The sequence below is a fragment of the Ursus maritimus genome, unplaced genomic scaffold (assembly GCF_017311325.1).
Source record: "Ursus maritimus isolate PB19 unplaced genomic scaffold, ASM1731132v1 scaffold_2, whole genome shotgun sequence".
In the NCBI taxonomy this organism is placed as follows: Eukaryota; Metazoa; Chordata; class Mammalia; order Carnivora; family Ursidae; genus Ursus; species Ursus maritimus.
The window spans coordinates 63209153-63234020 of NW_024424452.1; the positions used below are offsets into that span (position 1 = coordinate 63209153).

Consider the following 24868-nt stretch of genomic DNA (forward strand, 5'->3'; position numbering starts at 1 on the left):
AACATCTTGATTCTGTATATTTGTGTTCCATCACATTTGGAAAAGTCTCTACCTCCTGTCATTCAACCCTCATATATTCTTTCTATCCTATTCTCTCAATCCTCTCCTTTTGAGTTTCCAATTACACGTATTTTAGACCTTTGGATGTTTTCACAATGGTCCCTGCACTCTGTTCACTTGTTTTCCAGTATTTTCTTCTCTCTGGTCATTATATTGGATGCTTTCACTGACTCTTTCCTCTGTCATCTTTATTTCAACGCGTTCAAAAAAAGGTTTTATTTTCAATATTGTAATTTTCTTTTTCAGAATTTTCATTTGGTTGCTTTTTTAATAAATAAAGTTCTATTTTTTGTGATTATTTTTGACATTCCTTATCTTTTTACTCATTTCCAATGTATTTTTTTTACGTAATGGAACATAGTTATAACAATTGATTTAAAATCTTGTCTGACAGCTTGAGCATATGAGTCATTGGTGTTGGCATGTCCAGGTTTTATTTTCCTTTTTGAGGTGGTCATATTTTCCTTATTTTTTATATATAGATAATTTTGTATTGTATCTTGGACAGCATAATGTACTTTTTATATGTGTAATTATGATCAATTACTTTCTTTTCTGAAAAAACTTAATATTTAAATGAATTTAGTACTCTACTGTACAATTTGGTTTTTGTTCAAAAAGAAATTTATTCATTTTTGGAAGCATGTGTTCCCCAGTATTGTGTTTTCTAAACTAGATTAAGTGAAACACTATTGTTCTTCTAGGTCGTGATGAAAAATGTGTTGCATAATCAAATAAGTTGAGGGAATCATTAACTTAAAGTTAAAAATAAGACTGTACAGTCATAATATATGCCTAATTAAATGGTAAACTTTAGATGGGGGGCATTTTTAATTGAATCCTTCCTTCAATCAAATTTGTTTTGTTTTGTTTTCTTTCAAGACCTTCAATCAAATTATTAACATAGTGAGAACAATTTAGTATTTTGTAGTTTTGTAAATGTTACCATAATGCAGTTGAGGTAAACCCAGACTTTCAGAAATATGTTTATGATCTAATTCCAAGGAACTATCTATTATGTAGTTATAACTTAATATTGTTATTTCTTACTTATTAAAAAATAATTGAATATGTAGCCCTTTTATGTGTTTTTTGCACTTAAAATTCTTACCGTAAGAATTATTGCATGGAAATGTCATTTTAGAATTTTAGGATATTTATAATATTTGGATATAAATAGTCATTATAAGAAGTCAGTATAATTATTTTAAAGACCTCAAATGTAGAGTTTTCTAGAATAGATGCTTGTATAATGTTTAAACTACGGAGGGAAAAAAAATCAATTTGAGGAGAATGGAGATTGCTTAGGCTGGTGGGTACAATTTAAAATATTGTTACCTAAAGATGACATTTTAAGTAGGAATTGCAGGAGATGAGGAAGAAACGCCATGTGGATGTCCTGGCGATGGCATCAGCCTAAGGTGTGAGGAAGTCTGATGTAGTCAAGGAGCAGTGGGAAGACCAAGTGAAATGGTGCTGGGGAGGGGAGCATAGTCAGAGATAATCAAAGATGTATTGAGGGACCAGCTCCTTTAGTGTCCTATAGGCCTTTGTGAGATTTTGACTTTTACTCTGAGCAAAATGGGAATTTAAAACACACAGAGTTTTAATCAGAGGATTTAGATTTTAGAAGGAAACTTCTGACTACTGAAGAATAGATTATGGGGAGACACGATGAAATGTCAGAGACTGTTAGGAGGTAAGAGATGATAATGACTTGGACCATAGTAGAAGTCGTGGAGCTCGTGAGGAGTGGTCAGATTCTGGAAATATTTTGAAGAATAAGTCAATAGAATTTGCCGATGATTTGGATACAGACTATGAGAAAGAGGAATTAAGGATGATCTCAAGAAATTTGGCCCAGGCAATAGACACAACAGGGTTGCCATTGACTGATACGTAGAAAGCTTTGGTTAAGGATAGGGATATAAGAATTCTATTTTGGTCCTGTTAGGTTTGAGTTGTCTAGTCATTCATACAAATGGGTATGTGGATATCCTGTGCAGCAGTCTCAAGCCAGAAAGCAGGTGCGGGATGGTCTATCAGTTTGGGTCCAATCAATGAATAGAAACCGTGGAGTAATGCACATGGAAGTTTATTATAATGAATGGTTAACATGTGATAGGAGAGCACAAGGATGTAAAGATAACTCTAAGTGGTACCATAGGATTGAGGGAGAGTACCCAAGGAAGGATAAACTGGAAAGGGAGCTCTCTCACTAAGGCTGGGGTGCACATATCCCTGGAGAAGGTATGGCTGCAGCCCACTGGTTTGCCTGGGTCATAGCTGGTCCCCAGTCTCTGGGCAAGCCGGAAACAAACTTCTGGGTGGCAGGTGAGCCACAGCCGGTCAGCAGACATGCAGGAGTCAGGATGCTACACAAGCATGGAGGCCGGGGTGTACAGTGCTGAGAGCGCCCGGGAAACACCTCTCAGGTCACAGGTTAGCCATGGCTGGTGCAAGTGCATAGTGCATGGTACCCACATCAGGCATGAAGAGGTCACCAGGCCCGGGTGTCACGAGGTTCTGCACTCTGGTGTGCTGCTGCAATTTGGGCAGAGGCTTGGGGAGATTTGCTTCTATTTGGCGACTCGTCACTGCATGTGACCTGAACCTTGTTCACGTGAAGGAGTCTCCAGAAGGAAAAAGTGATATGTTCCTGCTTGTATTTGGCTTGAGTTCTCCTTGGAAATCTTTCAGACTTGGTTGTGTTAATAACTGCAATTATTAATCTCAGATCGAAACACTGTTTGAAAGGTATCTGGATAGAGTTTTAATTTTTCCTTAATTGTTTCATTGTGATATTTGAGGGGACATTGAAATTTTATGTATAAAAAATAAATTAATGTTTAAACTCATTTTTTGATATTAAATATGGGGAATAATCTTATTTACCATTCCATTACTTATCCATGAGGACAGAAAAACAGCTAACCTGAATCCTTTTCCATAAATACATGCTTTCTTTTTGCCAGATGCTTAAATGTCACCGGGCTGTTTTAAGGTAGTTCTATTTGCTCTCTGTGAAACAGATGGAAGTGTTTGTTATACAAACCTTATTTAGAATGTCATCTTTTTTCTCCCCTCATTGCATGTGTTTGTCCGTCAGCTTTCTCTTCTAGATGTGAATGAATTTTGGGCAGTCTCCAAATCTAAACACACCCTAATTTCAAAAACCACAGTCCTGAGGGCCCAATTCCTGTTTACTGAGGAATTAAAACCTAGTGAAACCACATCGTTACTAAATACAGTACATCCTACTGAGTTTTTAAAACAAAGGTCTTTATAGTTTATTTGGGGTTGGTGACTATCGGTGAGTTCAGAGAGTAAAGTCCCTTCATAAGCAGTATATAATATTTACAGTTGGTTAAAAATATCTATTGCTCCCAATTCTTAATACAACCTCCTTATGTGGCCAGGTGAGTTTGCAGGTAGGTGGGACGTGAGGGACGTGGAAAGGGGGTGGAGGAGTAGTTGAGGCAGAGTCCTTATTTTTTCTTTAGTGTTTTGAATGGTTAACATCAAGCCAAAAATATGTCTATAAAAATGTCCATGTGTAACTATCAATTGAATTTTTTTTCCAGATAATGGTTCAATTTTTCCTTTATCTCATATTCAAGAAAGGTAACTGTTAAGTATTAAAACCAAGCAAACCCTGAAGTGAATCCTATTAGAAGTTCAGGTGAAGAAAAATGTAAAATATATAGAAAAAGAAAAAAATCCCACACCCCTTTGTAATTAAACAGCTCTAATCCAATTAGAAGGAGAAAAAAAAAAAGCAAGTAGGATAGAAAGAATTAGAGGTTTAACTTTACACTTCTCAGGATTGGATTTCACAGGCATGCTTTATAGTTTTAGTAATCTTTACTCAGGGTAGTAGTTGACATACCGTAAACTTTAATCTGGAAGAAGGATATGGCACATGTCACACGATATCGCATCCTCCAAAGTGTATACCATACTACATTAATGAAAATGAATTGGATTAACCATCTGTGTTCCCATAACTTCCTAGAGGTATTTCACTGATTCATGTTTTAAGCAACATTTAATCATTAGTTTCTTCAAACAAATGTGAGAGGAGTATTGGCTTTCTTCACGTAGCTATTTTAAACCCATACTCTCATATTTCATTGTTTTATTGAGTTGGTTCATGGAATTCCTGCAAGTGTGCTCATTTTCAAGTACAAATGTGCTTAAGGTGAATTTCAGAATTAGAAAGGAAAAGCTTTAGATCTCGAATCACTTACAGATTGACTCTGTAGACTTAATAAAAACCAGAGCTTACATTTCTTTTTTGTTCATCTAAGATGTGTTAATGCCTGCCAAGTCATAACATTATTGACTGAGTTCTTGATAGCCGTGTTTCTTTTGATGAAGTAACTATCTCCAGTGAATTCCTTGGAAAACGAGAGTTAAAACGAATAACACTACTGCATTGGAAAGAAATGATATGGGATTGTTCATATACATTTTCACCTTATTTTAATATGAGATTTTAATTTGATTGGTGATGTAAAAATGTTGACTTGTTGGAGAACACTTAATATTTTCACGTTCACTCTTGGCTTATAGAGTTTATGGCTATTTACTATTTGCAGTAAGTGCTCTGAGTACTTCTCTTCTACTTCACCTTCTTGCAGCAAGCTCCCAGCGGCTTGCACTCCAGCCCCCTGCCCTGTCCATTTCTCAGAGTCTTCCTGGCCCTTCCCTTAGAACAGAAAGGCCAAAACTGTTCTTTCAGACAGCAAATTCCTACCTACTACCGTCCCCTGCTAGTGAACTTTTCTAAATTTTTAATTCTTTTTTTTTTTTTTTTTTTTTAGATTTTATTTATTTGACAGAGAGACAGCCAGCGAGAGAGGGAACACAAGCAGGGGGAGTGGGAGAGGAAGAGGCAGGCTCCCAGCAGAGGGGCGCAATATGGGACTTGATCCCAGGACTCTGGGATCACCCCCTGAGCTGAAGGCAGACGCTTAACGACTGAGCCACCCAGGCGTCCCCTAAATTTTTAATTCTTATTCCTTCCTTCCTTAGACATTCTTCCCTATTACAGACTTAGAGCAGAGCACACCTCCTCTGTGGAGCACTTGGCCTAGGTATTCCACGCCCATGCACTGACCATCTTGACTCTCACACTCTCCAGTATCATGAAAGTCCCATGTCTGTTTCTCCCCCTAGTATCGCATTGCCTTCACACACGGTAAGCACTACAAAAAATTTATTTTTTTTTTTTGTAAATAATTGCAAATGTGAATTATAACTCTAGCCTTGACAAGTTTCCAAAATAGATTTAAGTTGAACAACATGGGTTTGAGCTGCATGGGTCTACTTCTGCAGAGTTTTTTTTTTGTTTTTTTTTTTTCAATAAATCCATTGAAAAAATGTTTTGGAGACTTGCAACAATTTGAAAAGACTTGCAGATGACCTGTGTAGCCTAGAAATACTGAAAAAATTAAGAAAAAGTGAGATAAAAAGAATAATACATATATAAAATACGCATTAATTGACTTTATGTTGAGGGTAAGGCTTCCCATCAAAAGTAGGCTATTAGAAATTAGGTTTTTGGGGATTTAAAGATGAATTTTTGACTGCATGGGAAGTTAGTCCCCAAGACCCTTGTTGTTCAAGGGTCAACTGTATCTTTAAAAATGTTAAGGTTGGGGCGCCTGGGTGGCACAGTCATTAAGCGTCTGCCTTTGGCTCAGGGCATGATCCCAGCATTCTGGGATCGAGCCCCACATCGGGCTCCTGTGCTAGGAGCCTGCTTCCTCCTCTCCCACTCCCCCTTCTTGTGTTTCCTTTCTCGCTGGCTGTCTCTGTCAAATAATACAAAATCTTAAAAAAAAAATAAAAAAAAATAAAAATGTTAAGGTTTTTATCATTATTTTAATGATGGCATATGTATCAAGGAAGAAACAGTAACTGTGATCAGATACTTCACAATGTTAATTTGAGGACAAGCTTTTACTTTTACAATGGAAATACTCTTGCTTTCTTGTCAGTTGTGACAGAAAGCCAAATACCTAATGGTGTGTTATGGAATCTGCTATCCCCAAGTAAAATGTAGTTGCTGGGCTGCTTGGATTGTGGTCTCAATTTCCCAGTGCTAACCTATTTCCACATCAAGATCATTGTCTTCCTTGCATGTCAATGAAGGAGATAGAAAGATAGAACTCTGGACCTCCTTCCTGCTTCTGACCTTTTTTCCCCATCCACCCACTCATCTTGTTTTAAAAGACTAGACCCACTGTAGAAACTAGTCCATTAAAATTTACCAGATCACTTCAGAGTGCACTTACTCTCTGGGTTAACAGTGTTAACTCTTAGCCTTTTCTTTTTGAGTCTCTTTCCTAAGTGAGTTGCCTATCCTGAATGGGCACCTGTTAGACTAGGCCATTAATTCTCCATCCTCTCAACTAATGCTTCCTTATTTTAACAAATATTTATCATGTTTCTTTAACCAACATGTAAAGAAATTGGTGGATAATACAATCTATCTACATATATAACTTAAATCATCTAATGTATGCACTATAATATAAAATAGAAGTAACAAAACAATCTACAATATTATATGATCCATTTAATTAGGTAAATGCTCGAAAATGAACTAGAAGATATTATGAAGTAGACAGATATTTGTCCTTTTATTTATAATACTTTAAGATAGCAGCTAAAAATGGCTTTATCACAACTTACAGGATTTTATAAAATGGTAAACACTTGGTAAAGTTGAACTATGTTTTTTTCTTAGATATGCCTTGTGGCTCCATTTCTGAAAAATTCTATGTATAATAATGTGTATATTAAAGTCTAGTCTTGAATATTTAGATATTTAAAGTAATGTATATAAAAATAATAACATTTATTAATACCCTGAAACATATTTTACGGTTTCATGTTTTATTTTCCAACTTAAGTTTTTGTACATGGTACATTATAGAAAATGTACTGGGTACCTATTACTCTCCTTCTGCAAGAAGAATATACTTTTGTGGGGCAGATAAAATATGCATAAAAATTTAACTATCATAAAGAATTCAAGTGCTATTATATGTGATGAAAAAATAGTTTAACATAAAATATATGCAGTTTAGTTCCCTCCCCCTAAAAAAGGGGACAGATCATAAAGGCTGTGATATTCTGGGGAGGGGAGATGTGGCATTCATGTGTAGTTAGGAGCCCAAACACAGCTTAAGTGGAAAAAATAGAAGAAGGATTGTTGTATTATGTACGCCAGATTTCACACTTCCCTGAGACGTTTTGATTCAGCTGCTGACCTATTATAAATCACAATCCTGTCTTCAACAGCTACTGACCTGAAACTACGAATTATCCAAGTTTTCTACTACTTGCAAAGAGAGGACAGAAGAAAAAGTGTAGGCTATTATTGCTGTCCTCAAATTCCTTATAAAAGTAGATGGAGAACAAATCCACAATAAATAAAAAAAAAAAAATTGGGGGAATCACTTGTATGTTAGCTTAACACTCACATTTATCCCTGCTATTTTTTCTTGTATTTTAGTTCTGAGTGTAAACACTGTGTGATAATGGAAACAAACACTTGTTTGCTTCTCCTTTTATTGTTTTTGGTCCCTCTGGAGATCTCCCCTCAGAACATGAATTGCATATCCTTGTGTGTGGTGTCAAATTGTTTACAAGCACCCTGTCTATCCACCAGCCATTGTTTTTTACATAAATCCTATTCTGTGATCTGTCTATTGTTTCTCTCTTGGAGAACATTAACAAACCTCTTAGCTTGGTAGGGTAGAGAAAGTATTTTTTGCGCATTCACTCTTTAATAACTATTCAGCTTTCCTGAGGGGACAGTCTCTTCTGAACACAGATACTAAACATTTCCCAGTATTTTTCCATGATGGTAGGCAGGCATTAGAAAAATGGTGCAGTTGGCTAGCAACGTGATACAGGTTTCCAACTTGATGCCATAAAAGTTCATTATACCTTCTTTAAATCCCTTTATTCTACTGATGTTACAGGAATGTACTTATGGGTAGGAATATTATAGTTTATGTGGAAGACTTTCAGGTTTGCCCTTTGTATGGTCATATAAAGTACAAAGCTTTCAGTGGTAGCAAACATTGATTGTTTTAAGTACCTGCTGAGAGCCTTGGTTAATACTAAAGCTGGGTCATGACTTGAAATTATGCATGACAGGAATAACATTTGATGGTTTTGACATATTAGCTTGAGAGGGTCATCAGCCTTCCCTCCTTGGTGCCCATGACTGCAACAACTAAAATTTAACTGGGCAATAAATTTATTAAGGGAATAAATACTCAACTCTCTTAATAAACCTCTTATCATATTTCCCTTCACTAACTTATTTAGGAAGTTGAATGATTCCAGATGGCATTTCTTGTGTATTTGGCTCAGAATTTCTTGTTTACTCGCATATTTGCCGATATATGGTTAAATGTTCAAGGTTTTCGGGTCTTTGAAGAGCCATTCGGCCCTTAGACATACAACTTTACATTGCTATGTGTATATGACAACCATTTTGCAAATTGCCTTCAGCACTAGGTATTTAAAGATATCCCAGTTGTTTATTGTACCTGAGGAAGAAAGATCTGTGGGGCTGTGATATGTGTCTGTTGACTATTGAAATTGTATCTCTTGAAAAGCTAGTGTTCAAGGTTAGAGAAAATTTGAGCCCACAAATAGTATATAGACCACCCATAAACTGTTGAGTGTGTAAATGTGCAAAAGTATATTTTAAGTGGTCATTTAATAATGCAGAGAAGTCCTCAGTCCATTCCATAATTGAAATAAAATGAGAAGTTGAAATAAAACGAGAAAACCTAACCATCGGATGGATGGCTGTTAGATCAGATGGTTGATGCTAAGTATGAAACAATAATTAGAGGCTACGATTCTGAGGAAAGAGCAGGGTGGTTGCTAAGGAGGCAACGATTATTTACTGTCGAGGGAGCTGAGATAATGGTCATAGTGGGGCGATAGTGTTCGGGGTTGTTCTTAAATGTGGGGTGGCCATTGCTCAAGAGAAGAGGTGAGAGGTTTCTCAGCAGGTGGAGCAGTTTGATCAAAGGCTTAGATGTGGAAACTAATGTATTTGGGGTAAGGAATTCTGTGTTGCTGGAAAGTAGTACAATGGGGGAATTAGAGCTGGAGTTGGGGCAGGTGTTAAAACTGACAGGCGTGGATGTGGTCAGATGCCTCTGGGGAGGCAGTGAGACTGAAGAGGGAAGATTGTGTTTCTGAGTCTTCAGGGATGAACTAAATAGGAAGTGTTGCCTAACTGGATGTGGGAGGGGAAGGATTGGAGCTAGGCTTCCTTCTTCGACGTTTTGATAGGATGGTCATAAGCCAACATTAGGGTACCCGAAGAATGTACAGACTTGGGAATGTAAAGGAACAGTTCATGAAGGGGTCATGTTGAGTTTTTAAGATTTCATTTTGAAATAATTATAGTTTCAAAGGACATAGCAAAAAATATATAGAGGTCCTCTATAACCTTCACCTAGTTTTTCCCAATGTAACAACTTAAAATCATAGAACAGTGTTAAAACCTGGAAATCGACATTGAAATATCCACAGACATGTTTTGGATTTCACTGGTTTCATATGCACTCCTGTGTGTGTGTGTGTGTATGCGTGCTCATGTGTGTGCACATGTGCACGGACATAGTCCCATGCAGTGTGATCACGCGTTGATTCATACAGCCATCACTATAATCAGGATGTAGAGTTGTTCCACCTCTATAAAGATCTCTGATGCTATCCCCTTATAATTATACTACAACTTCCCCTTTCCCATTCCTAGTCTGTTTTCCATCTCTGTAGCTTCATCGTGTGAATGCTATGTAAATGGAATCATATGATACCTAACCTTTTCATATTAGCTTTTTTCACTCATTATAATCCCCGTAAGATCCATCCAAGTGTTGAGTGTATCAAAAGCTCATTTTTTCCCCGTTGCTGAGTAGTGTTCCATGGTATGAATGTACAAATGTGTTTCATTCTTTGAAGGATATTTAGATTGTTTTGAGTTTTTGTCAATCACAAATAAAACTGTTATGAACATTCACGTATGTTAAATTCTTTTGTGTGTAGATTTAAGTTTCTTTTCTTTGTAATAAATGCCCAGGAGTGCAATACAGTTTTGTATGTTAACTATATGTTTAGATTTTATGAAACTGCTGAACTATTTTACAGAATGGCTGTTCTGTTTTATATTCTCAGCAGCACTACATGAAAGACCCAGTTTGCTGCATCCTTGCTTGGTGCAAGTCACTGTTCATTCTAGCTGTTCTGATAGATGTGTAGTGATATTTCGTTGTGGGTTTAATTTGCATTTTCCTAATGGAAAATGATGTTGAACATCTTTTCCCGTGTTTGTTTTTCTTCTGTGTATTCTCTCTGGTGAAATACCTGTTTATGTCTCTTGCCCATTTTCTGGTTAGGTTGTGATGCTCACTAACACTACTTTGACCACTTCATTCTACCTCCTTCCTGCTGGGTAGGGGGTGGAAGGTCAGCGCTCATCTGGGCCCCCCAGACACCAGGATAGGTGGACATCAGGGGAAGCAGATTGCTGAATAGCATTGCCTCCCACCAAGTAGCTTCACCTTATGGCTGACACATTGGGTGGAAGATCAGTTCTCCACTTGCAACGGTGATTCCATGAAGCGGTGTTTGGCTAGAGTAGGACTGTGTTAAGAGAAAAGTATCCTGGTTTACTAGATCATGTTTCCTAGAAAGAGGTTTTTCTAAAACCTATTTTTTAACCCATGTCTGCTGGTAGTTCCAGGTTCCTGGCTTCTCTAATACCCCATCTGGGCTGAATGTGTGGGAGAGAAAACCTAGGGAGCTCACACCATTCTTTGAGCTGGGAGGAGGCTGCCCACCCGGCCTGCCTTCCATTTTTTTGAAACCCTTCCTCTGTTTGTTTATGGAATTAGGATTTTTAGTTGCAGAAGGACTGTTAGCAATGTAATGACTTTATCTTGGCCCTCGTGTTGATTTTTTAAAGATCTGGGTCCCTCAGTAGGTAGGCTGGGGCTCAGTAGAGCTTTCTGAAGAGATGTAGGGCCATTGACATCAGGAGATGATGGGTGAGCCACTCTTTCTTTGGATCTTGGCTCCTGTACTTACTAATCGAGACTTTAAAATAAAGACTCCACTTTCTCATCATGAAAAGGGGGATGCTGTTGATGATGATGATGATGCCTTCTTCTAGGGCACTATGAGGGTTATATTAGTTTATGCACATAAAACACTTGCAGGGTTTGCCTGACAAATATTAAGTACTCTATAAATATCAACTCTTGTTTTATCTGCAGACAAACCTTCTGGCTCTGAGAAGGTTGTTGTGGAGTTTAGTGAGAGTGATTGAAATAAGAATTAAAGCTAGTTTGCAGGTATTCAAAAAGCAAACAAAAGATGCAGAAAGAAGTCAGTATGCCTTCAAGATATTGTGTTGGAAAGTAGGGGGGGAGATAGAGGGTTGTGGAGGAATTCAGGGATGTGGTTGGTCAAGGGAGAAGTAAGTGTGAGATTTAGACAGAAAAAAAGAGGATTTTTTTTTTTTTCAAATAAATCTGAACATGGACCTGGACTGAGGGGAGGGAGTTAGGAAACAGAGGGAGAAATGGACATGTAAATTATATAGAAAGGGTAAGGATTTTGATGATGCTGGACTAATAGCACAGATATAAAGAAAGACAACTTTATTCCTTGGAGACTGGGCACACTCTTCCTTCTACCACCATCCAGTGTAGACCAGATTCCTGGCTGTTATCATTGATGTTACCAAATATCTTGACCTCTACTTCTCCAAAAGCAGTCACTGTAAGTATAACCCACTATTTTAGTTCCTGGTAGCTATTGTTTCTATTTCAGAAAGGAGATACACAGAAGAAAAAACTGAGGTTGAATGGGAGAGAGGATGAAAGGAAGAGATGAGGGAATTTGGAGGAATTTATATATTTAAAAAACTCCATTCATTCATTTATTATTATTTCATCAGATAATTATTAAATGTCTGCTTATTGCAGGCATGTGCTTACAGTGATGAACAAAAATAGACATTACCCTTGTGTGTATAGAGCTTTCTTTCTAATATGGAGTTAGGCTTTAAATATTCATTTAAAATTGTGATAGGTGCTGTGAAGGAAAGTGCATTTCTACAATGGGAATGAGTTAGGAGGAAGATTCATTGTTGATGAGGAGATTAAGAAAGGCCTCCCCAAAATAGAGAGTTTGGAGCTGAAACAAGGAGAGGGTGGGTACTGTGGAAGACGAGAAGCGTGGGTTATGTGTTAGGCACAGGGAGAAACATGTATAATAGAGGAATTGTGATCTATTTGAGGAACTGAAGGAAAACCATGGAGAACAGAATGTATGCGGTGTGTGGGAGTATGGCATGAGATGGGTTGCAGAGCAAGGTGGGTTGAGGGGGTGGTGAACCATGTGGATTTGTAGACAACTTAAGGTCTGTGGTATTATTCTAAAAATAACAGTTAGCCTTTAAAGAGTTTTATGTAGAGTATACACATTCTGCTTAGCATCTTTATAGAAATTGGGTGCTGTGTGGGTCATATGTTAGAGCCAGGGCTGATTATGGAGAGACCAGGCAGGGTATCAAAGTAGCTGAGCTGAGAGGTGGCAGCAGTCTAGACAAAGATGATAGCATTGGCAATGGAGACAGGCCTTGGTGATTCATAGGATGTAGAAGTGAATTACAGACAGACATCCAGCATGACGCCCAGCTTTCTGACTGGTGACTAGTTTTCCAGTTTACTGGAATCAGAATCGCTGAGTGTTTGGGGACAGTATTCATGAGTTTATTTTTAGACTTTTTTTGTTTGAGATGTTTCTGAGGTATCCAAGTTCAAACGCTGAGAAAGTAATTGCCTGTCTGGATATGAAGGGAAAACATGGACTAAAGATAGTTGCTATATAGTGTTTGGATAGCGGCTGCAGTCCTGGCAATGGATAGCCCAGCAGAAGGATGGGAGGATGTCTAGGAAAAGAAGATGTGATATTAGGAGGCAAATTCACCTAGTAAACATAAAAGTGAAAGGGCTGATGATGTTGAGGGAAAAGATAAAGATTTAGAGATTAGCTTTATTGTGAATATTGAAAGAAACTGGGTAATCATCCTTTCTGATGGCTGAGTAATATTCCACTGTACATATGGACCACATCTTCTTTATCCAGTCATCTGTTGAAGGGCATCTCGGTTCCTTCCACAGTTTGGCTATTGTGGCCTTTGCTGCTATGAACATTGGGGTGCATGTGCCCCTTCTTTTCACTACATCTGTGTCTTTGGGGTAAATACCTAGTAGTGCAATTGCTGGGTCATAGGGTAGCTCTATTCTTAACGTCTTGAGGAACCTCCATACTGTTTTCCAGAGTGGCTACACCAGCTTGCATTCCCATGAACAGTGTAGGAGGGTTCCCCTTTCTCCACATCCTCACCAACATTTATTGTTTCCTGTTTTGTTAATTTTTGCCATTCTAACTGATGTAAGGTGGTATCTCATTGTGTTTTTGATTTGTATTTCCCTGATGGCTAGTGGTGTGGAGCAGTTTTTCATGTGTTTGTTAGCCATTTGTATGTCTTCTTTGGAGAAGTGTCTGTTCATGTCTTCTGCCCATTTTTTGACTGGGTTATTTGTTTTTTGAATGTTGAGTTTGAGTTCTTTATATATGCTGTGGGCTTTTCATAGACGGTTTTTATGATATTGAGTAATGTTCCCTCTATCTCTACACTCTGAAGAGTTTTAGTCAGGGAAAAAAACAGAAAGAAATTGGATAAAGGAACTGCTGAAGTTTAGCCAGGGACAGTGTTTCCACTTAAAACACTGGTTCTTTGGGAGTGTTACTGTCATTTTCCCTGTCTGTCTGTCTGTCTCTTGCACACATGCATTTTTGTTATCAATTAAGTATGAGGATTGCTGTTGAAATAGTTTTTTTTTCAATAATATAGCTTCTAAGAGTATTTAGCATATGAGTCTTAAAAACGGATGTACTATACAACAATTCCTAATGAATCTCAGGAATCTAAGTTTGTGTCCTTTGGAACACAATTTGATAAACTTTTGCTTAACACCATTAATAGACTCAGGCAGTGGAAATGTATACAGTGGAAATGCATACCAGTTGATCTCAATGTTCTTCCCTCCCACTCCACCCTTTGCTCCCCAATCTCTTCCTCTCTGTAGAAGTAACACCTCTTCCTGGGAGTTGGAATAGCAAGATTCAGTTTAAGGGGGCATCTGGGTCAAGGGTAGTGGAGGTCAAAATATGGTGAAATCAGTGATGACAGCCTGGAAATTGAGTTCATTTTGGCCAGTGGTTAGGTGAAGATTGTTCCTGGGTTTTAAGTGTGATGACTCTTTGGTAACTGGTGAAAACATCCAGCTTGGCAGCAACTGAGGTCCATTTCATTTATAGGTAAACACAGTAAATCTTGAGAAAAGGATATTCTGGTACAAATATGCAGGTAATTGGGGTGGGTGCAGGAAGGGTATACAGTAAAGAAAGAGACTGAAATGGTTTAATCTTGGAAGTGAGTAGGATTGGGAGAGGGAAAGTTTATAATCTGACTATTTGGAGCTTGGAAATTACTTTATGTTTTAATTGACGTGTAACTGTGTGGTAGTGTTGCCCGTGTCTTTGGCCATAATGAAGAATGATCTTACTTCAACAAATCGCCATTGGTATAGTGGTGAGATCATTAGCATCCTCTTCATGTACGGGGAGTCATATACAGTTTTAAAAAGCAGTGGAAGAAGATCAGTACAGAAGGGTGAAGCAAATAAAAGTGGTGTTATGAGCTACTTGGTATGTTATGTTTTAGGATTTTGCTTGAATCTGAAGCCTAACATATATCTTTTTATCCCCAGTGCCTGGTGTAACGCTGGTAAACACTGGGCCTTTAATGAATGGATGAATGAATCCCTAAAATTCATTTGTTTTAAAGTCTGACCTTGATTATTACCTCATACTAGTAGAGCAGAGAAGAACACTTGACACTAAATTTACTTTGAAGCCAAACAGAACCAAGAGTATCCAGATGACCTCCGGGTTCTAGTACAAATTTATAACCACTAGTTTGACATAAATTGTGTGGTTGCTGTTAAGAACAATAATATGGGGCCTTGGCAGGTAGAAAATTACTGACTTTTGCTTGATCTCTCATGCTTTGCAAGGAGCAAGCCAAGATGATGGGCAAGAAACGATTGGTCATGGTACATTAGTGAACAGCAGAATCTTGCCGAGCTGGTTAGCATCTATTATGTTTTAGTGCTGCTCTTGTGCCTTTACACAGATAGCCTCTCTGCAGGAGGTGAGTGACAGGGGCGCAAAGGAGTAGTGTTGGATGAGTGTATAGACGAACGAATTCATATGTACTTTCACCAGGCATAGCTTTCTTATTTTTATTTGCCTATTTTGTACCAGCATTTGAAATGACTAATTCTGTCTCACGCATGCATGGTATCTATTTTGGAGTCAAATGACCTCATAGGGAGACTCATTACACTCTTAGGATGATGATAAACGTTGAGATTATCTGCATATCACCGTGCCCTCAATACTTCTTATATTGTTCGGGTATTATCCCTCCTCTTTTTCCTGTCTCTTCTTCATGACTTGGAAGCTTTCTTTTGTCATATTCAATTACTGATACAACTTTCCAGTGTTTAAAAAAATATTATTAACTACTAACTACATACCATCAGCCATAATGATTATTAGGACCATAGAGACACCTGACACATGCCCTTCTCAATAAGCTCCGATCAGTAGAAGGTGCAGACATATATTTATATCACCAATAAGATGCTGTGATAAGCATAGCATAAAACAGAGCAAATAAAAGGTTCTGTGTTATCATTTTGGAAAGAGAGCAATTATAATGGAGAGCAACATGGTTGAAGCAGGCTTTCCAGAGGAGATCATTCATAAGCCAAGCCGAGAGCAGCAAGCCAAAGTGAACGACACATATTCCAGGTAGAAGATCTGGTGTGATGCTGTGAGTTACCAGGTAGATGCCTGTGTCTTCATCAGCAACTGGGGATGTAAGAAGCAGAGCAAATTTAGAGGCAAACCAAAGAGATTGGCTCTCCATCTACCTAGAGCCAGCATATTCTTCAAAACACAGCTCTTATCTCCTCTGTTTTCTGAAGCACTGTCATGCTACCCTAACCCAAAGTATTTTTTGCTGTATAGGATGACAGAATTATGATCTCAAGCTAATAGTTGATTGTATATAGAAAAAAAAAAACAAATGTGTTGTTATGCTTGAGTCCAAAATAATCAATTTCATAAATACAGAATAGGAGAAACAGAATAGAGCCTATAAACATGAAAAATAATTCAAAGGTTTTAGACTACTGCTAACTTAAGAGGATATAGGGCTCCTCCAAATATTGTCCTTAATTTCAGGCTACACTAACAGCAGCAGTCTTTCTGGCATGAAGGAGTTGAGAAGCAGACTGGATGATGGGAGAGTGACGTGACCTGTTATGTGTGACTCATTCGTAAGCCATCAGAAACCTACTCAGACAGCAACTATGATTGTGATAGGCTCACATTCATACCATATAAAATGAAAAGAACCAAAGTACTTAGCACAGAAACAAAAGAAAAAATTTAGCTTTCCCAAATATTTGAAAAGTATTTGCAATTGACCCCAGAGAATAGACTGAGGGCCAATGTCTGAAAGTAGAAGAAATATTTTTGTTTAATATAAAGAAGCTGGGGTTTTTGTTTTGTTTTTGGACAGTGTTTTTTAAAGATGTAATAATCGGTTTAGGATGACAATGAATTTTGTCACTGGAGGTGCTTGAGTATGGTGAATGTTGAAGATAATTTTATCATCAGTTGGATAGGAAGGTCTTACCAAATGTCGGTTCCCAAAATCTACTCCGTGGGTGCCCAGGGATTCTGTACTGTTTTGCAAGAGGGTCTCAAGATAGAAATGATTTTCATAATAGCACTAAGATGTTATTTGCTTTTTTGACAGTGTAAATATTTGTACTGCTGGTTCAAAAGCAGTGAAAGGTAAACATTCTGGGACCTCCGCCTGAAGCACCATGCTTACTGGTCATTCTAACCCTTCAGTTGCAGGGGGAAAAAAGCCACCTTTATTTAAGATTGTCCTTAATGGGGGCACCTGGGTGGCTCAGTTGGTTAAGCGTCTGCCTTCGGCCCAGGTCATGATCCCGGGGTCTTGGGATGGAGCCCCAAGCTGGGCTCCCTGCTCAGCAGGGAGTCTGCCTCTCCCTCTCCCTCTGCCTCTCCACCTGCTTGTGCTCTCTTCCTCCCTCTCAAATAAATAAATTTTAAAATAATGAGTGTCCTTAATGAACAGGGAAAATTATTACATTTATTAAAACTGAACTCTTGAGTATATGTCTTTCATAAAGTGTTTCTGCTGCATGGCAAAGTACAATAGTGATGCTGATAAAAAGCACTTGTTGTGACTGAAGGTAGCCCTTTCTCTTTGGATACCATTTCTATTGGAAAATCAGCCTGGCAAACTAGGGCTATTAATACGTAGACATTTTCTTGAAAATGAACAAAGTAAGTGGTCTCTTCAAGAAAAACAACTGACGTTTGTTGCCAATGATAAAATTCAAGCTCTGAAGTAAACATAGAATTTTGGAGACTATATGTCTGCCACCATAAGCTTGATAGCTTCACTGTATTTAAAGACTTTTTTGATAAGATGGGTAGTGATTTTTTAAAAATTGATTTTATTTTTTATTCATTTTTAAAATATTTATCAGAGAGAGAGAGAGAGAACAAGCGGGGGGAGGGTTAGAGGGAGCGGGAAAGAGAATCCTGGAGAGTACTGAGTGCAGAGCCCCACACAGGGCTCGATCCCACAACCCTGAGATTATGACCTGAGCTGAAATCAAGAGTTGGATGCTTAACCGACTGAGCCATGCAGGTGCTCCCAAAACAGATTTTATTTTTAATCCTTAAAGTTACATATGCCAGTACTTGGCATTTATGGATCATGGATGTGAGACAAGGCAGGGGCTAGATTCAGACCCCCACAACCCTGACTGTGAAATCCAGTGTTCCTTGGCTGCCTCCATATGGGAAAAAAAGCTAAAACTCTATGCCTGTTGAGTAGCACATCTTGCAAGAAGGCGGATGGAGGATGCTTACCCCAGACTGGTGAAGACCAGACCAAACCAGTCTGTGCCAAGATGGGCCCCAGCATTAACCTTTCACCAACTTTTTCTTTCATTGTAATAGTAAAAATCATGCCCAGGGGAGGAGACTTAACATGTTTATTAGATATGCATCGCATGAAGACCTTTAGGTTCTCAGGTGCTGAGAAGTCCTGCCTCTACATGCTTAGATACCACCCTTTTCCCTCCTAAGTTTCTTTAAAAAACTCCCTGACCTCTCCTCCGGGAATAAGCCTGAGGAAACTTCTTTTTGTGCTCCAGCATCAGCCCCAGTAAAGCCTTGCCTGAAACTCCTGTGCGGCCTCTGATCAATTTCTGTTGTTTAGAGAGCCCAGGGGTCCGGTTCCGGAAGGCACAGAGTGGCATTTAGTTCTCTTCATCATTCATAAAGAAGCACTGTCAACCCAGGGCAGTTTTCTTTCTGAAGTCAGCAGAAATGGTTTAATGGGACTATGTAATTAGTAATTTATGTGTACTGAATAATTTGGAGAATAACTCTACAGTACTGCCAGAAAGTTCTCAAGACATTGGGGAGTTTTACCCTTCTTTTGTGTATTTAATTATTAGTATGATTTACCTTAGCCATCTTTATTTCTCTTGTCATTGTTTCTTGAGATTTGGGGTGTATTTACGTAAGACCCAGGGAAATTCACTGAATCCGTGGAGTCACCTTCTAGTCCTTGATCTTCTCATACCAGCTCTCAGTTAGGTCGAGTCTATGTCAAGGTAGCTAAAGTTCAAAAAACAAAAATTATACCAACAAACATAATTACTTCGTCAGATGGTAGCAAGGTGGATTTTTTCCCCTGTTGAGGTTTGGGTATTGAATGTGCTTGGGCTTGAAGATAGCAGACTAATTTCTGCTCCACTAGAACTTCTCATTTCTTTTAAAAGAACAGAGAGATTATAGGGACTGGAAGCCTTTATATGGTGTATTTTGGGGTGGACCTGTATGTCTTAAAACAATCCTTGCTTTATCAGTATTTTTAATATTAATACTCTTTTGTAGTATCACTCTGGTCACTCATGTGCCAGAAAGATGGGCATGGTCATTATTAAAGGCCATCTTGTTACTTGGTTTTAAGTGGTAGTGTCTGTGGAGCTGACTCTGACGGATGATAACTATGAGAAGTAAAGGAGGTGCTGTTTACTCCCCTAAAATTCTGGGGCAAGGCCACAACAAAGTGAAGGAAAGAAGTAAGATTACTATGCAATTCAAATTCTAGAATCAGGTTCTGAAACGTGGGAGTAGCTTGGCATATTTGCTTAAACGTACCCCTCCCCCCCGTTACTTCTTTGGATCTTTTGTTGCATAGTATTTCAAAAGCAAAACTTATTTTCAAATTCAGATCTTCAGAAGATCCACTGATCCTCTTCCCCTGTTGAAAGAAGTTTCCTATGGGGCCCTTGGCTGGCTCAGTTGGTAGAGCATGTGACTATTGGTCCTGAGTTTGAGCCCCATGTTGGGCATAGAGCATACTGAAAGGAAGGAAGGAAGGAAGGAAGGAAGGAAGGAAGAAAGAAAGAAAGAAAGAAAGAAAGAAAGAAAGAAAGAAAGAAAGAAAGAAAGAAAAATAAAATTTAAAAATGAGGAACCTTAGGGGCGCCTGGGGGGGCTCAGTTGGTTGAATGTCTGCCTTCGGCTCAGGTCATGATCCTGGGGAAATAAATAAATAAATAAAATCTTTTTTTTTTTTTTAAAGAAGCTTCATTTGGGGAGTCTTTGCTAGTCAATCCTATCACCTGAAAACCTGCATTTCAAAACAGTTAATGAAGAAAAAACAGAACATAGCTGTTTTTCAGATGAAATCTTTAGTTTCTATAAGGCTATCACATTTTATCTTATACAGTCGTTCTTGTCTAAACTGCTTTAATGTTTAAACAGAAAATGAAGGGAATTTAAGTTCTGAGAATCTGACTCAAACTAAGGTATGGTAGTGTATATACTTCTTAGTGCGTAGAAATACTGTATTTGGCTATCTTGAAACATCTTCATGAGTTATAAAGACAAGACTACAAATAAAAAGCACCCAGATTTTTCATAAAGAAGAATAGATTTATGTTTCTCAATGTCTATAAAATCTTCTACCATATATTGAAAATGCAGAAGAAACTGTCCTACAAAGAAACAGATCAAGGATGAAGGGTAAAAAAAGATACTTTGAAAGAAAAGCAGCCTGAAGTCATTTTTGTGTCAAAAAGAAAATTCAGAAGAAGAATCAAAACCTTTTATTTTTGTCCCTGGACTTAATAATTCAATTGTATTTTTCCCCTAAAAAAAAAAAAAAAAAAGCAAAAAACAATGATTGTATTAGTTAAATAAATACTTATTTTCTGTAAAAATCTTATAACATTAGGATCAAATTACTTCCAAATTTAACTTGATTGATTTCTGAATAAGACATAGCACTTTAAAATGAAATTCTTGTATTCTAGAGAGTATTACAAACAGCCAAAAAACAAGAGAGGAAAACTGTATTGTTTTAAAGCATGCTTGAATAAATAAATGTTTTGCAGATCACTAATAGCCAATAACATTATTTGGAAGGTTTAGAGGTGATCTGGTTTGCATTAAACATATTTGCACTTTAAAATGCCTTCATGAATTAAGTCAAGCTTTACGGCAAACAGACGCTAAGAAATATGAAAATATATCGAGTTTTGTTGTATTAAGATTATCATAATTTAAGGGATTCATTTCACCAGATTTTGCATAACCACTTGGCACTGTTTTTCCAGAGAGCACAGTCAGATGAACTGGAAAAAATTGAGAAGCACGGCCGATCCTCCAAAGACAAGGAAAACGCCAAGTCTCTGGACAAACCTGAACAGTGAGTACACCTCAGGGCCGTGTAGACGGCAGCCAGGCTGCAGGCAGCCTCTTTCCATTTGGAAAATATTGTGTTTTCCGGGCATAATTGTTCTAATGATAGGAGGATAAACGTCTGTTTCTGTGAATTATATTTTTCCTCTTGACTTGGCTTTATTTCCTTAGGTTCCTTTATGAACTGTCACTAATCCCCAACTTCTCAGAGCGAGTCTTTTGTATTCTGTTCCAGTCCACGTTTTCAGAAAGCATTTGCTCAATTCGTCGCAAACTGGAACTGCTACAGAGAGTGTGTGAGGTGGGTTCTGGTCCGCAGAATGCTGACGAAATCGTTGTGACGTTTCATTGTGTCCAGGCATGTTCATACTTCGGAAATGTTTTCTCTAACGCCCTGGAAGTGCACATACATTTGCAGTCTAGCAGCTCCGCAGGAGAGAACACACCTTGGCTGCTTTCAAGGTCCAAGTGAAAATTCAGAGAGGCGCCCGGCCGAGGGGCCCTGTAGCTGGAGGGCCCTGCTAGCTCCTCGATTTCTGCCCCTTCTGCTTCTGCCAAAACAGACTCTTCACTTTACGTGTCCTCTCCTATGTCAGACCTCTGATCGGATGTGATTTGAAGGCATTTTACTTACTTTCCTTCAGTTTTGGGAAGGGGCCTTCAACAAATTGTTAATGATTCTATCCAAATAATCTGAGAACAGCTGTATGACTCCATAGCACATAAATATTCTTCTGAAAACAAAGAATAAACGCTTGGCAGAAATTACCAATATTACCATTTAAAACAATTTGTCAAAAATCAATAGTACCATTTGTTCTGGTTGCGGTAAAGCCTTTTGAAAACTAGTAAGAAGTTATTAAAGACACATTTTTCAGAGGAAAGAAGACATGCAAATTCCAGCTAAGCTTTGTGTTTTGGGAAGAATTGAGTGTGGACTTTTCAGGGATAAATCTAAATTTGGAAATTAATCTTTATAACTGTGTTTTGGTTCCCCACACTTATGCCAAAAATTTCTATTGCTCCAGAGGGTAGGTACAATTAGGGTGAAGGCAATGACAATATTTTGTGGTAGTTCTCGTATTACAGCCTTGTTTGTTTTCTACACAATTCTATCCTTGAAATACCCTAGATTGGCATCTCTCAGTTGACAGACGTGCACCTGAATGCTTGCAAGCACTACAACTTCTTAAAGTTAACTTCAGAAACACTGCTCTTAAAATATCCTAATAATAAGCAACGATACAGTTTGGATGGGACCCAAAATTATTAGTATAATATGAATATCTGCCACTGACTTAAGATAATTCAAAGAAAATCTCATCTAAGAGAGAAAATGTTCTTTATCCTGTTTTACAGACATTAAAAAATGGCCCAGGGGTAATGCAGATTCTAGGTTTGGTTCTTGCTTTTGGCAACTACATGAATGGTGGAAATAAGACTCGAGGACAGGCAGATGGCTTCGGATTAGACATTCTTCCAAAGCTGAAAGATGTCAAAAGCAGTGTAAGTATTTTGTATGAACGAATGTAGGCAAATTGAGGATTAGATGTTTTATTTAATAATAAGTTTGACTGTAAGCCTGTTGTAATAAATGTTTCTTCATGTTCCAAGTTCTTTACGTTCTGAGCTAGATAAAAGTATATGGCCATTGTATGTTTACGATTTTGTGAATAATGTTTCCTATAGTGAGTAACTGTAAATCCTATGTCTAATGAATAATTGAGTAGAGGATTTTTAAAATAAAAATAATTAGTTTTCACTCTCTCATTACCATGTCTGCTAATATTTATCCTTTTGGAGTCTGAGGATGAATTAATTTTTATAAAACAAGACAGTATTCCTCTTCTGTGTTAAGTAATGGAGGACAGCTGGCTTATGTTTTAAAAACAAAGATGGGTGAAGGTAGATTGTAAATAAAATGTAAAAGATGACCCTGCTTTTCTACATATCACCCTCCCCTTTATACTGGTATGCGTGGGAATGTCCCAGCCTTTTTGCAGGACTAATTAATTTTTGGTCCTACTTCGATACTTGTATTTGTTTAAAATTAACATCTAAGAGATTATGAGAGTGTCAGTAAAAATATAATATTAGGGAAAAACAATGATGGTTAATGTCTGAGATTGTAAACTTAGAAAATAATAGAATTCTGTTTCTCTGATAAAAGAATCTCCACACAGAACTGTATGATAAAGGAAATTATGTTCGTGTTTCTAAAATAATAAATATAAGTAAACAACTGGCTCAGAGAAATGAAAATGCTAGAATTGTTCTTCCTAGATAATGAATATAGTTGACCCTTGAATGATGCAGGGGCACTCACGTCCTGTTCAGATCCACACAGAACTTTTGACTCTCCTGAAGCTTAATTACTAATAGCCTACTATTGATAAGTCATACTGATAACACTAGTCGATTGATACCTATTCCCTATGTTATATGTAACATAGGCAGTATTCTTACAATAAAGTAAGCTAGAGAAAAGAAAATGTTAAGAAAATCGTAAGGAAGAGAAAACACATTTCCAGTAATGTACTGTATTTGTTGAAAAAAAAAAAAACCCTATGTGAAAGTGGACCCACGCAGTTCAAACCTATATTGTTCGAGGGTCAACTGTAATTTCCCACGTAAGAGAGAGATACTTTGTTTTCGTTTTTTTCTGTTGGCCAACAACTCATTTGCTCATTCGTTCACACATCCACTCACACATCCACTTACCATTCTTTCACTGAGTTCTGTGAAATCCCACACACTGCTTTCCCAAACTTGAATGAAGCCATCATCCTATCTTGGAACACCAGCAGCGTACGATGTTTGTGATTTTTATGGTTATATTTATTCAGATGCTATAATATTTGTACGGTAGAAGTTTTCACAGGAACCTCCAATAGGTCAACCTGATAAATCACATTTGTTCAAAAGCAAAAGCTCTCTTCAAGGCACTTGAATAGTTCTTAACAACTGATTGTTGGATTGAAACATGTAACATTTGCAAAAAACACTGGAACATGAACAGCATGAACATAATATTTAACTTACAAAAATGGATCTGAAAGAGATGAATCTGAATCTGAAATGATTCTGAAAGAGATTCTGGTAATTATACTTATATGTGAATAAGGGATTGCTTGTTTTTTATTGGTTGATATATCTTATTCAATCCCCCAATAAGTTAAATTTTATTAATTTAAATAACTAAGGAGTAATCTAGATAAAAATTACATAATAAAATCAAGAAGCAAGATTTTATTTTATAATTTCACTTGCATTCTCACAAGAGTTATGCAAAGTCTTCCTGATTTGCTTCTTTCTCTATAAAACAAATATAACTGCGTCTACTTCTCAGTATATTTGTAGACCTGCATGGACAGAGTCGTTAGATCACTCAGAATTTTTGCTCAACATGCTTATCAGCAGACATTTAATAAATGTTTTGTTAATTGATTCGGGCACTGGTAACCATTTCATTGATTTATAAGTTAGGAAAGAGAAAGGAATGTTGCTTAAATTATTTATAAGCAAATGCTCTTTCTAATAAATATATTACTTTTATTATTATATTACTGCATAATATATTATTATATTGTTATTACTACAAATTACTATGAGGGAAGTCTCTATAAGGTGTATTATCATATGTCAAATTAAATTATAAAATAATATGGCTTTTTATAAATAGAAGGAAAATAATGGTTAGATTGAACATCTCAGGGGATGTAGCTTGTGTCATAAGGTTTTAAAAAAATATATGTATTTGTCCTCCCACATTCAAATTATCTAGTAC

The 24868-nt window shown here is 37.4% G+C and overlaps 1 protein-coding gene across 1 annotated transcript in view; it reads left to right on the forward strand.

The window, feature by feature from the left end:
• FMN2 (formin 2) overlaps positions 1-24868 on the forward strand; it is a 357463-nt gene that overhangs the window by 205549 nt on the left and 127046 nt on the right. Inside the window, exons 7-9 of the mRNA XM_040636046.1 lie at positions 20997-21088; positions 21253-21382; positions 22441-22587. Of these exons, the coding sequence (XP_040491980.1) occupies positions 20997-21088; positions 21253-21382; positions 22441-22587 (369 nt within the window). The remainder of the gene's footprint in view (positions 1-20996; positions 21089-21252; positions 21383-22440; positions 22588-24868) is intronic.